The 13,565-nt window shown below is 41.3% G+C and overlaps 1 protein-coding gene across 1 annotated transcript in view; it reads right to left on the bottom strand.

The window, feature by feature from the left end:
* The window catches only part of GLG1 (golgi glycoprotein 1), an 81,571-nt gene that overhangs the window by 24,074 nt on the left and 43,932 nt on the right, over positions 1-13,565 (bottom strand). The window contains exons 5-8 of the mRNA XM_033069457.2: positions 7,246-7,449; positions 6,593-6,664; positions 4,239-4,422; positions 2,271-2,485 (exon numbers count right to left, since the gene is read on the bottom strand). Of these exons, the coding sequence (XP_032925348.1) occupies positions 2,271-2,485; positions 4,239-4,422; positions 6,593-6,664; positions 7,246-7,449 (675 nt within the window). The remainder of the gene's footprint in view (positions 1-2,270; positions 2,486-4,238; positions 4,423-6,592; positions 6,665-7,245; positions 7,450-13,565) is intronic.

The following is a 13,565-nucleotide window of genomic DNA, read 5'->3' as shown; positions in this document are numbered from 1 at the left end:
ATACAGAATCAGAGCAAACCTTCTCATATGAGACAATAAGTAAAACCAGATTCAAATTAGATGTTTTCCTCTTCCTAGTTTGCCTCTAGCAAACTTTCTAGGCAGATGTGTCTGGTTATAGAGCTTGTATAAGGAAGAATTTCAGGACAACAACTGTTACTTTGAGTTAGCCAAGAAATCAAAGAGCGGTATTAGCATTACATAATGATACTGCTAAAAGCACAAGGATGTGAGTTTTTGACTCTATAGAGGTGGACCCAAAGCACAGCAGCAAGCTCTGCTGGGACCATCCCAGGGCAGCTGTGCTGATCTCCTCTCTTTCTGCAGGTGAAAATTTGGGGTGCCACAGACAACTGCTCCACCAATAAGAGTCACACATCAAAGGTGCTCTCTAGGCACCCAAAAAGAACTGAAATGGCTCCAGGTTACTCTGAAGGATGCTCTTTAACTTCCCTTCTTCAGGGTTTGCCATATGGGCCAAGCTCATGTGACAAGCAGTTGAAGTCTCTAGCTCAAATATCTGGAAGAGTTTCACACAATAATCTCTTCTTTGAAAAGATAATTTATCTACCTTTAAAGGTAAAAGAAGAAACTCATTCTAACACAATAAGTCAAAACAACAAAGCCACTGACAGCTGAGACAATCCTTACCATTCAAATACAAAAAATAAGAACAATAAATTATTTATTACTTCAAAAGTTGTAGGCAGCTATATATTAGCACTGTCAGTCTTCAGAAATGCAGAACACTGGAATGTTTATCCTGTTCTTGAAATGATTTATTTCCACTTGCCCATAAAAATCCAGACATAGTTATAGAATCAACACTTAATTTGTTTTCTGCTGTCCTCTGCCCAAAGAAACACATTTAACTTGAAGGGGACTCAGAGATAATCCTGTTTAGTTTTGCATCAACTTACTGTAAAAAAATAAAGCAGTAGCTTAAGTATAAGAGAACCAAAAAAACCTCCACACTTGCCCTAAATTTCTAAAGATATTTTTCTCTGAAAGTTTGAATATCACTTTTGGGGGCCTCCTGTTTTGACTTATGACTTGTTCTGAACATGCATGTCATGATCTAAAACTTATTCCCAAGATTAACTGATCTTATGAAGATTTGCAAATAACGAAGTTCTGAAGCAGCAGTTTCAATTTCATATTTAAACAGAAACAAATATTCAGTTTTTCACACCAAGGCTGCAAAGCTAAGGCATGCACTACAGATCCCCGCAGGAATGACTCAAACTGTACAGCTGCTGCACCAGTACACCTGGTATTTATGCAGAAATAAACTTCATCACAAAAGCCCTCTATGACTTATATTAATATATGTTAAGTTTTTGTATCTTTGATAATACACACACACTGGTATCATTTGAGGCTCAAGTTTTAAGCTACATTTAAAACAAAAATGTACAGAACAGTGTTCTTTTTATTAAAAGAAGTCCAGAGCACACATCTCCCCAAATTCCTACATCAGCACTAACACTCCCTTGCCATTTTTATCGCTGATGTCAATTTTTAGGGCTCATGCGTCATTAAAACCAAACATTAAGTACAAAAATGTAATTTCATATTAAAAAGCACTAATGAGTTTGAACAAAAATTAAATTGTTTTCCATTTAAAAAAATGATAAGCAGGATGTATTTGGGCCAAAATGGAGTTTAAAAAGGCAAAGGAAATATTCCATTTCACAGAGGTATTTTGGAGGAAAATGACATTTTCTTCACTGGTTGCAAGTACATCAACACACAGCAGTCTGCTGCACCTCCCTGTCCCTGAAGTTCCATTTCCATCATTAAAGCTGAATGAAATAGCAAACATAAAACTGAGTGGGAAGATGCTTTGAACGGTTTTATGCATTTCCAAGGACAGGGCACAGGGGGAAAAGGGAAGGAGAGGGGGAAAAGGAAAGGACAAGGAATGTTTTAAAATTATAAAAGGCAAGTTTCCCTACATCTTGCATCCTGGAGAGAATTCATTACTTCAAAGCTGGTGGAGAAGAACTACAGAAGATCCAATAAAAAACCCAGAGCACAACAATCCAAAAAGTATTTTTTGAGGGGAAAAACACCACCCCTACTGATGTGCTGCTACATACCAAGTTCACAGCATGGCAATTACACAACTACTTCCAGCATTCAGCAGCACTCCACAGAGCCAGGCTGACTTCAGCAGAACCCCCATCGCAAGGCAAAACATTGACAGACAAATCAATGCTTCTACCAACTGAGCAAACTGTAAGTGAAGTGACAGAAAAGCTCCTTACTGCCTGCTGACAGTTGGGCCCCACGTTTCCCTTCTCGCCGCGGACGACTTTCATCAGGCAGTGCAGGGTGCGGCCCTTGCGATGGAGGCCGGAGCAGTGGTGCTCGATCTCCCCTCGGCAGCTCAGGATGATCTCTGGGCTCAGCGAGAAGTCTTCCATCAGCATGCGCCGGTAATCCAGCATTTCACCCTGGCACTCACTGCTCACTTGTCGACCTGAGCCAAGAGAAGATGATGTGATTTAGTTTCAGTGCTTCACAGAGCCCTTCCTGACCTGTGCCACCAGCGAGGTGGAAGAGAATGTCCACGTTCTGAATAACACCAGAATCAAACAAATGTGCTGGAGCACTCACGGAGGGGAATAAACCAGTGGTTGGTGGTAGCTCCTGTCATTTAAACCACCCTGTAAAATACAGCCAGTCTACGGATTTAACATAAGTTTTTTAAAAAAAGAATGCTTCAAAGATTAGGAGAACCTGATTAGGATTTCACATTACAGGAGTTGCTTCTGAAGAACAGCCAAAAGCAACTCATGGATCTGTAGTTCTGTAGCCCAAGACAGCTTTTCCCAATACGCTCAAGGACTCCTTTTCCCACGGCAGAAGTCACCTTTGGTAGGTTCACCAGTTTAGTATGTAACTGGGAGAGGAATTTGTTTGGACAACAGGTTAAACATTTTCTCCAAGGAAAAGTTTCTCTAGGGCAATAGCACACAAATGCTCAGGAAGCCAAAACTCAGACTTAAAGTTTAAGAGTGTATATGGACTGTCCAACAAACCACTGCAGCTGCACAGAAATCTTGCTGTAGTAAATACTTAGATCTGCTATAAGCTCTCCTGCAGTCCCCATCACAACCTGTTTATATGTGCACAACACCCCATGGAACAGAGGATAGGGGCTGCCAGGCATTGTAACACATGCATGTGATGCTGTGTGGAATAATTAGTGCTTCTCCTGGGCTGTGCTTCATGCATGAGACACTGCAGAACCTCTTCCACCATGAAATTAAACAGCTGAACAGCAGTTTTCTGCATGCAATTCAGGAAACCACCTGCTCTAGTGCAGGAAGAAGTAAAAAATAACCAAACCCACAACTTTTCCACAAACAAGGCACATAATTTTCATATCAATCAGAAGCAATGAGTTATTCAAACTCACAAATGCAGACTGCTTATGGAATTATGGTAGCCTTTCCATCCCATGCCAGAGGCACTGCAGCATGCAGCCCTGCTGCTCACTCTGAAACCACCCAGCTGCATGCCAAAAGGAAAAAAACAAGCAGCTCTCTAGTGCAGATCTAGAGGATTGTTTCACAATTGAGAGAGGATTGTAACACATTGTTTCACATTATGGCCATTTCACAGAGAACCTTTAGCATGATCCAGCTGCATTGAGCTTTCTAATGCCTTTGGAGACAGCAGCTGGTGTTAAGACACCTCCAGCTTAAATTAACTTAAATGACCAAAAATAATATTCTCACACTTACCTTCTTTCTATGTAAGGAAAAGCCAGAGTCAGAGAAATTAAGGCATTTACTCAAGCTACTGAACTGCAAGACAAGACATTATTTACAGCAGGCAGAGGACTTAGTATCCCTGGTTTCCCCTGAGTGAGGATAAACAGGTTCTCTATTCTGTGTTTTAACCTTGTAGCATATTTAATGCTTACTACACAATGGAGGAAAAGAGCTGCTTGAATTCACAGTGAATAGAAGGATTTGCAACTACACATCAGCAGTCCAAGTGGGATTTGCTATTTTGCATTTTAAACTCCTTGTCTGCACAAAAGGAGTCAGTGGCAGAGGGGTTTACTCAGCTATTCTGATCGTCAGAACAGGGATGAAAGCACCACGATGAGGAAATTTGCCTTTGAAACAAGATTTGAAAAAAGGAGAAGCGGACTGTAAATACACGTTGAAGCTGAAGGCCCCTTATTTTTAAAATAAAGGTCCCAGCAAAATTCCACTTACCTCTGTGCACAGCAGACTCTAAACACATCAACAGATAGGAGAGTCGGGCTTCCCGAGAGCGGGGCAGGTTCTCCACATTGCAGCGGTATTTCTTCAGGTCACTTTTGCAGGACTTGGCCAGCGAGTAACTGACTTTGTAGTCTTGGGCAATGAGCTTCTGGCGGGTCGTGAGAGCATCACGGCACTGCAGGAGACACATTGGGATGGTGGAATGAGCTTCTGGGCACTGGTGGCAGAGAGCTGGACCTGCTGCTGTCAACTTTTCAAGTTGCATCTCAGAAAACAACTGATGTTTTTAAATTCATGCGTTTAAGCTGGACTGCAGCTAAATTTCATTTGTCTCATAGAAACCACACAGTTAACAATGCACATCAAGGTCAACAGATCAGGGGTTTCAAAGGGAGCAGCTCTCTGCAGAGCAGTTCTCAAAACTGCACATTCATCCAGCTTTTTGTGAAGAGCGTGACTCATTCGTGGTAACTAGGAGCAGTTGCTGACATTTATCCCAGCTGTGGTACATGCTCACCCCATGCCCTCAAGAAATAACTTTTTCCAGTTGCATTTACAAAACAATGTGCTTCTTGGATTTGTTCCGCAACGCGCTGAGCAGATGATAGCAGATAAAACAATCTAACCGTGGGAATTTCCAGCCATTTTCCACAACTGGTGAGGTTCACAAGGATGCACTGTGGCCAAACCTGAACCCAGCAGCTGCAAGAACAACCCTCTAAATTTCATCCAAAAAAAGACCTGCTACACTTCATAGCTCTTGGTTTAAATTAGGGGAAAATTAAATCTGAGGGCAGCAGATAACTCAGAACAGCTTAAGCAAATTTGTCCATTCCCAGCTCACTTGAAAGGAAGGAAAACAGTGAATATGTAGAGTAGGGAGAAGAGGGAGTGATCTTGGCACAAGGAACAGGAAAGTCCTAGAATCCACTCCTCACTCTCTCAATTAGGTTTTTGACTTCACCCCCTCCTTCCCAGACCTACTTGAGGAGCTGGATAGCCCTACTCCAAGATATTCCCACTCCATATTTCATGTTCCTGTGCAGTCCCAGACTCTGGGACTGGACAAATTTACAGCTCTGGACACAGGGAGACACAGCCTTGCAGATACCTCATCACCTGAAGTAGGGAAAGGCTGGATACAGCCCAGGAGCCTATTTTGGATGACACAAACCAAGCCACCCACCAGCAGCTATTACTGGCTACATGTGTATGCAGCAGCCAGTGCCACCAGCAAGGAGGGACTCTGCTGGGTAACAGCTTCTACAAAACCAGTGACTTTGCAGATGGTCCAACCTTGGCAGCTACGAGAGTGAGAACTCCATTTAGTGCTCCTTCTGCTGTGCAAACTGTGTCCTCAGAGCATCCACCTCTCTCTCTCTACAAAGTCATCTGCTGCAGTTTGGTGTAACCTCTCTACATCTTACATTCATACCTCAGTCATCTGATGATGGAAAACACCCTTCTAAAACTACCAGTGTCCCTGTATAACTAAACAGAGGATAAGCAACAGCAGCAGTTCATTTCAGTAACACACTCCTACAAAACGGAGCTTTGCTTACAGCCCTCAGCAATCACTTGTTCAGATTTTAATTTGTTAACTGGAACCAAGCTCTCAGAGACAGCTAATGCATTTAACAAAGCAGAAATTAGTCTGATCCCTCCTGCACTGAGTCAGGCTACTTCAGCAGATCTTCTCTGAGGAGATCTTTACAGATACCCATCTTCATATCCTTTTCTACAGATTATAATTCCATATAATCCCAAACACTATGATGCTGCTTCCAAAATCACTGAAGGCATTGCTGCCTTAACAAAGCACCTATACCAATATAAACTTTTCAGGACTAGCTTTCTAGAACAACTTTTTTTGCCGTTATTGAAAACCACATCTTCAAGAAAACCGGAAGAAAAACTTCAGTCACTGAACCGTGTATCCTTCTCACACAGAATGTGAAAAGCTTGAAAATAGCCTTAAAAACACCAATGAAAGAGACACAGTTTCCTTTTTGTTTCTAATCTGTACAATTAGAACACCATTTATCCAAGGTTTACCCCAGCATGCTGTGACTGCTACTTTAAACAGTCAATCACAATGCTACCACTTGAGCTCCGTCTGCCTCTCCAAACTACACACACAAGTGCTTTGATTTATTTAAATCCGTTACTTTGAAGACTGAAACTTGAAACACAAAAATATCAAAGTAAAAGCATTTGCTAAAGCACTTGATTATCTGGCTATGAAGACGACATTTACCTGAACACTGGAAAATAATAATGCAGCCTGGACTGAGGAATGATCTGATGATTTCTGCAGTAAGGATTTGTCTCACCAGGATACATACCTTTTCACTCATTGATTCTTCAAACTTGTGATTAAAGAGGCACTTGTATACTCGACCTTCCCCAGCCTGAGTCTGTGAAACAGAAAGTAACATTTGCCCTTAAAGATAATACTTGACAAGCAGGTTAGACTGAGGAGAATTGTTTTAAACTTATAATATACTCGAGTTAATATTTCAAATGACAGCAATAGCTTCTATGCTATAAAAATCCTTAAAATTTTATTGCATTTTAAAAATCTGGTCATATTCATCATAGTGTAACAATTCTCAGCTAATACAAGCTGATACTGAACAATGCAGTTCTTCAGCTCATGCTCTGGGCATAAGAAGTGCGGCAAGTACAGTCAGACCAGGCTGGCTTTGTGCAACAGCTCGTAGCTGTAGAAAGGAATGGACACTCACCTCTGCTTTAACTCCCCCAGTCCCTGTCACACCAGTTCTGATGCCCCTTAAACCATTTATGCCAATTCAATACATTAACACATTAGAAATAATGCATGTTTGTTGGGTGAATGAATTTAATACTGGAATTATTACAAAATGACACAGTATTACACAGTATCACTCAGGCTCTACAGTCCACATTGCTTTTTCCAGAGTTGTTTTGGGGTTTTTTAATTTCTGTAGAGAGAAAGGAAGAGGCAAGCACTCACATTTTCACAGAATCGCTCTCTGTCATCTCGGCACGCAAAGTAGAGATGCCGGTCCAGGTGGAAGTCATCGGAAGAGAGCTCAGCCACACGAAGAATTGCCTTCTTACACTCATCAGAAACCTGGATTCGAGGATCATTCTCCTCTGCTTCTTTTACCAGGCCTTTTTCCAGGCATGCCACCACCTCCCCTTGTGAGTGAGCATCCTATGGGAGAACAAGACACCTGTAGCCAAGCTTTTACATAAACAAGTGAGCTGTGATTTTGGCTAAGTATCACATTAATTAAGCAACAAGCTGTCTATATATAGGTTTCCCAACATTCCAAATTAATTGCATTTAAATTCAGAGGAGGCAACAGTTAAGACCTGTACTAACCACACTTTATCCATCACCATCCCACTGATGGTCACCATGAAATCCCCCCCTCCAGTGCTCTGGGCTTATTTTAATGTGACTTAATGAGATTATCACTACTTAGTCACACTGCTCAGAGCAGTTTACCAAAACAGCCAAATTATCTTTAATCTGACACAGCTTTCTTGGCACCATGGCAACAGCAAGGAAAAGCATCACATTAAGAAAATACTTGGGGAGAGAAAAATCATAGTTTTGCCACACCAAGCCTCCAGTTTGGGTGGTAAAAATTAATTATGTAAAAACTGCCACAGAGGAGCTTTGACCAACCTAGGCTTCTCAAAGCTAATTCCTCCAGTAAGAGAATAAAAAAATGCAAAGCATTCAAGACAGAGGTTTCTGACAGAGCAGCTCTGGCCCAGTGCTGTGCATCACACATCCACTGTTCTTCAGGCCTGGAAAGAATATTGGACTGTGAGCAGCAGCTACCAATAAACACAGAGAGCCTGATCCCTGTATACTTTGTTCAAAAGCCTGGAAGAGGCAGGACAAAGATCAGCACAGCTCCATTTAGTTTTCTATAACCTCTTTATGTGTTTAGAAAGAGAACTGTGCCCCCTCTATAGAAGGTCTGGTTCCTCTAAAGGACTCTACTGGTCCAGATTTCTCATGGTTTCTGCAAGTTCTTCATGTGAAGGCCACCTTAATTCATGCTGCTCTGCTGCGAGAGGATATTGCCACTAAACTTACACTGAGTATGCAACAAGGCATGCATGCTCAAATTCAGGCTGAATCACTCAGCCTGGCATTTGCAGTCACCATTTAGGAGCCATTTCTTCAGCTCACTCTGTCAAGCAGATCAGCCACTGCTGTTACAGGAGCATGAGTAAGAGAGCAGTCTCCATAAAACATGTCCATGACTATCCAAAGCCATGCAACTCTCCTCAGTCTTTTTGTTCTGACATGTCTACTTATACAGGCAGCCTTTGATTCCTATCTTCTGCTACACTTGGAGCACAAACAAAATTGCTTGGTTACTTGTAAACAAAACCCAGAAATATTATCAGTTTTTAAAGGCTAAAAAGCAGTTTTCCCTTACAAGAAAAAAAAGAAAGCAGAAAATCTCAAACCCACACCTCCAAAATTCCTTATTTTGGTTTGCTTCTTTCTTTGAGTGAGAACTGGTCAACTCCATACTCTGAGTAGGTATCTTTGAAGAAATATAATTATGTATCAACAGTCCCTTTAGGACTGAACCTCAGATCTGGATTCTGAGGAATAGTACTCAGAAGTACACATCACTTAGAACTGCCATTTATCCATAACCACATCAGACACAAACTCCATTCTGCAAACTCTCATGGTCAGTCACAGGTAGTAACTACAGCTGAGAAGATGACAAGTGTGAATGATTGAAAACCACCATTTTAAGCTCCTGTGGCACAGTTTATCTCCTGCCTAAGAGAAGCTGCAGCTGGGAGGCAAGGCAGACCAACATTATTTTCACTCACCTGCAGCTTTCCCTTGCAAGAAGGGCAGAAGGTAAGCTTTTCCTGCTAGGAAAATCAGAAATTTCCTGGTTTTATTGCAGTGTGGGTTTAGACTCCTGGTCAGAGTCATGTTACATATGTAAGTAAACCTATTTTTAATTGAAAATCTGGAAAGCAGGTTTCCATATGCTGGATGCTGAATGTTTGCTGTTACACTTTAGGGACACAACATGAAATGGCTCATTTATTACATTATTTTGCTAATAGAGTTTTCACATTTGGGCAGATCATCCTGTAGTGCTGGTTACTCTGCTGCCCTGCATTAGAGGAATTTAAAAACACATCACACATACAAACAAACCCATCTGGCTCCTGAAGCATGCCCTTTCCTCCAATCATCAAGCATTTACACACCTCCTTGCGGTTCCCTTACGGTTCCTGTGCCCACATGGCATTATTTGGAAGATTTATTGGCCTAATCTGGGGTTCATTTTCAGAGAGATCAGGCCCCTAGAGTGCTAGTTCTGACTAGTTAAACAATTTTAAGGAAAGCCTGACTCTTCATTTCCTCAAAAGTACATGAAGACACCCACACTGCTGCCAAACAGAGCATGGGACTCTACAAACACGGTTTAGAGAAATATCACTTCAAGCTTTAATTATAGGGTAACACCTACTGTGTTTAATACTGTACAATCCCTTATTGAGGACTGGAAGGGAAAACAAATGTGTGTACAGCTGCACTCAACCACCCTAAAGCAGCTGGCAATCAAGGTTTGTCCCAAGGATGGCAGGACAAGTTTGACACACATTGGGGGTACCTGCATCACTACCCATCTCTCCATCACAAGAGATGCCTGTTCCCACCTGCATTCCATGTGCCAACAGTCCTGGGCAGTCAGCTCATCTTCAGAGGCTCCAAAGTCAAGGGCTGTCATGCCATGGGCAGGAGCTCTCCTAGTCCTGCTCCAGCACCAGCTGCCTGGTGTGTACAAGGGTGAAACACTTGCTGCAGCTCTGCTGAGGAATGAATCCTAAAAACTATTTTCCTCTATCCAGCACCCATTCTCAGAAAACCTCTATTGCAGAGCTGAAAGCCTTGAAGTTCAGTCCAAAAGTCAGAACTTCTGCAAAAACTGCTGCCTGTTGACAAAGTCTAGGTCTTGTTTTTCTGAAGCAATACACTGAAATACAAGAGATTAAATCTAAAAATCACATGTGGTTCCTGGAACACAGATTCACCACCACTATCAAGTTTTAAACAGACTGGAGGACTTTAACTGAAAGCTGAAAATATCTGCAAAACATACTAGATAATTATCTAGTCTGGAGAGCCTTGAAACTCTTCATAGCTTTATGAAAGGATATAGCTAGATCCACAAAAGATGCAAGTAGCTTTCCAGTACAGTCCCACAGCACTTTGAGCCACAGAGGATTGGAACTTAGTTCTAAATGTGCCCAAGCAAATACCCTTCAGCACAACACTGGGAGATTTTAATTCCTATGACTAAAATACAAACTCCAGGCATGCAGCTTTAGGCCAAAACAGAATTTTAAAAACATTAGGTTTACTATTAATTTTACATTAGAAATTTCACTTTCCCTCACAGTATAGTTTAGGTTTTACAGCTGTTGGGTTTTCTACTTGTCATTTTTCAGAAGTTTCCCAGAAAGGATTTTATCCTGTCTGAAACCTGACATGCCTCAAGTACACATCTGTTCCAGCTGCAGCCTTGCAGATAGAAGCTAGAAAAGTGATGAAAAGAGAATGAAGAATAAAAAGAAGCTGCAGGCAGAAGGGCAAAATATAACCTGTCTCATCAGCACAGCACCCTGCACTGGACAGTTGTGCAAATCTCCTGGAGCCAGAGCAGCCAGGCTATGGAAAAGCACCCAAGAGAACTACTGGGAGCTCCAGTTTAGCATTCCACCTAGCTAACCTGCACACCAGGGATGCTGGGATCTCCTGGATTAGCTAATTCCCAGCACTTCAGATGATAGCACACTACTATATTGAGTAGTATATAGCTACAGCTACTACTATACTGAGTAGTATAAAGTACAAACAAAGACTGAGCTGAATGTTACCTCTTGCCATTTGGACTCAGCTTCTTCTGTGTCCTGTACTTTTGTGAAAAAAGGAAAGGGAGCAACTGTACTCAAAGCACTTAGAGGTAAAAAACAAAGCAAAACCAAGAAGACAATGGTCTCTTAAGGTGTCTTCCTTTAGGAAAAACACTGTTATCTGATAAAGTACTACAAGAGATGTGCAGCTGACACTTATGTAGCCTTCATTATGGCAAATAATCAACTACAGCATGGACATCACAGCTAAACAGCACCCTGGCAACTACACACTACCACTAGAGTTTGATACAATCCTGGACACGACCAGGATTGGGAAAGCAGCTCATTTCAATCAGCAGCTGAAGAAGAAAAGCTCCACTGCAATTACTCATTTCAATTTCAAATTAGATCCCTATTGCATGAAGATAAAGCAACTTTTAAATACCAGGAGACCAAATTAATTACGAAACACAACAGCCAACTGGAGAGGTGACTGAAACCACTATTAAATGTTTCTCCACTAACTGAAAAAATAAAGACACCCCTCCCTTAATGCTTTCAAATGACACATCTACAGCCTTTCTGTTACAGACAGCAAAAGGAAGTCTAGGGTCAGATCAAGCCTTCTAAGCTGAACTTCATTGCTCTTAGAGAGCAGAAACACAACTAGAAATGTGTGAAAAGAAAGAGAAACCAGCACATCAGAAGCAACAAACTCAGTAAGAACAGAATTCAATTAGGAAGTATCAAGCAAGTTGAAACCAAAAAAGAAGTATAGAAAAGGAACACAGCTAGCAGAGAAGCTTCAAGGGGCAAGGTAATTCCAGATTATCAACTTAAGTGCCTTTCACAGTTAAAAATGCCAATTTATCCTAGCTACTCTGATGAAGCTATCATACTGCAATCATCTAGCTACCTCATGTAGATGGAGTTCATGGTCTAGCTGCGCTTATTTCCATTAAAAAAGAGAGAGAGAATCTCTTCCCCATCTTCCTCCTCAGGTGTCCAGGGCCTATTTATTAAATTCACAGTTACCTTCAGTCATACAAAAGGGTAATGACTGTTTCTCTACAGGTAACTCTCAGAAGCTACAGCATGGAAATAAAACCTTAACCAGCATCTGATGGAAGCAAATTAGATTTCTCTGAAGCAGCAAAGGGACAGAACAGAACACCAACAAAAGAAATGCTTGCATAGCCATTTATAGCTGTTTCCATAGCAGTATAGAGTACTTCAATTGCTCCAAGTGCAAAGGATGACAGCATAACAAAAGATATATGACAGGCTGCAATGCTTTTACAAACCAAGGCACAATATTCGGGGTTGCGTACCAAGAAAATGAGGAACACGCATGACCCACAATAAAACCCATAGAAGTCTGGTTAGTGATCACTTTGCTGGCCACAGAAACTTGGTGACCCAAAGTTTCCCTTTCTCTGGTGCCTTGTGACCTCAGCCACCCCAGCCATCCTCCCCCTTCACCTGCCTGAACTAACCAATGCAGTGGGTTGTGCACAATTACCACACTGGTTTCACTCCCAGCATGAGATTTGGTTTATGCTCACAAAATCCCCTCTGGTGTATCCTCACAGTGCTATCATATTTTAATTTATTTAAATTTGGTCAAGCCACAGGCAGTATGCAGATCTGACACACAGGAATCACTTCTGATTCTACACTGATTGCTAAAAGCAATTTCTCATTGTCATTTCATGAGGTTTTCAGCCCAGTATTAGAAGAGAGCCTTTACTTTATGGAGAAAGCAAGTTACTCAGCTGTTACCATTCTGAACCTATAGTGCATCCAAGTTCCTCCCACTTCTGTGGTTGCTTTTTTTCTTGTTCCCAGAAATGAGTCCTTATTTTTGTGCTTTCAGTGGCTCAGCTAAGTCTTCTAGAATACACTAGAACTTAAATTTAACACACTAGCTGCTAACAAATTAATGGTTTAGTTGAGGTGTTAGGGCATGGGCTGGACTCGATTATCTTGAATGTCTCTTCCAACCTAGTGATTCTGTAATAGCTGTGATTATCTCAACTAGGAAAGCTTCTTTGTTTAACCAAAAAATGTGTATCTTATTGCAAACCCCTTCATTAATAGCTCATTTATGAGACTAATTGTTAGAAGCATAAAAGCTATAATTTAAAAAGCACTGTAAAAAGTTGATAGGCAAATTTTAACTTTATTCCTAAATATAAAAACTTATCATAGAAAAAGTCACTCATTCCTGCAGCACTATGTATTTGCTGCCTGCATTAGCTATGCTGAAGCAGACAGGGAAAGACAGTCCCTTTAAAATAATCCCACATCTAGTCACTATAAACTCTTTTCTGCATCAACCTCTGCTTAAGTCTCACAGGCAAAAGAACAGATTTAGTAAAACCAGGACAGTATTGGTAAGTGTGTACT

The sequence above is a fragment of the Catharus ustulatus genome, chromosome 11 (assembly GCF_009819885.2).
Source record: "Catharus ustulatus isolate bCatUst1 chromosome 11, bCatUst1.pri.v2, whole genome shotgun sequence".
NCBI lineage: Eukaryota > Metazoa > Chordata > Aves > Passeriformes > Turdidae > Catharus > Catharus ustulatus.
This window is presented reverse-complemented; position numbering and strand designations above follow the sequence as displayed.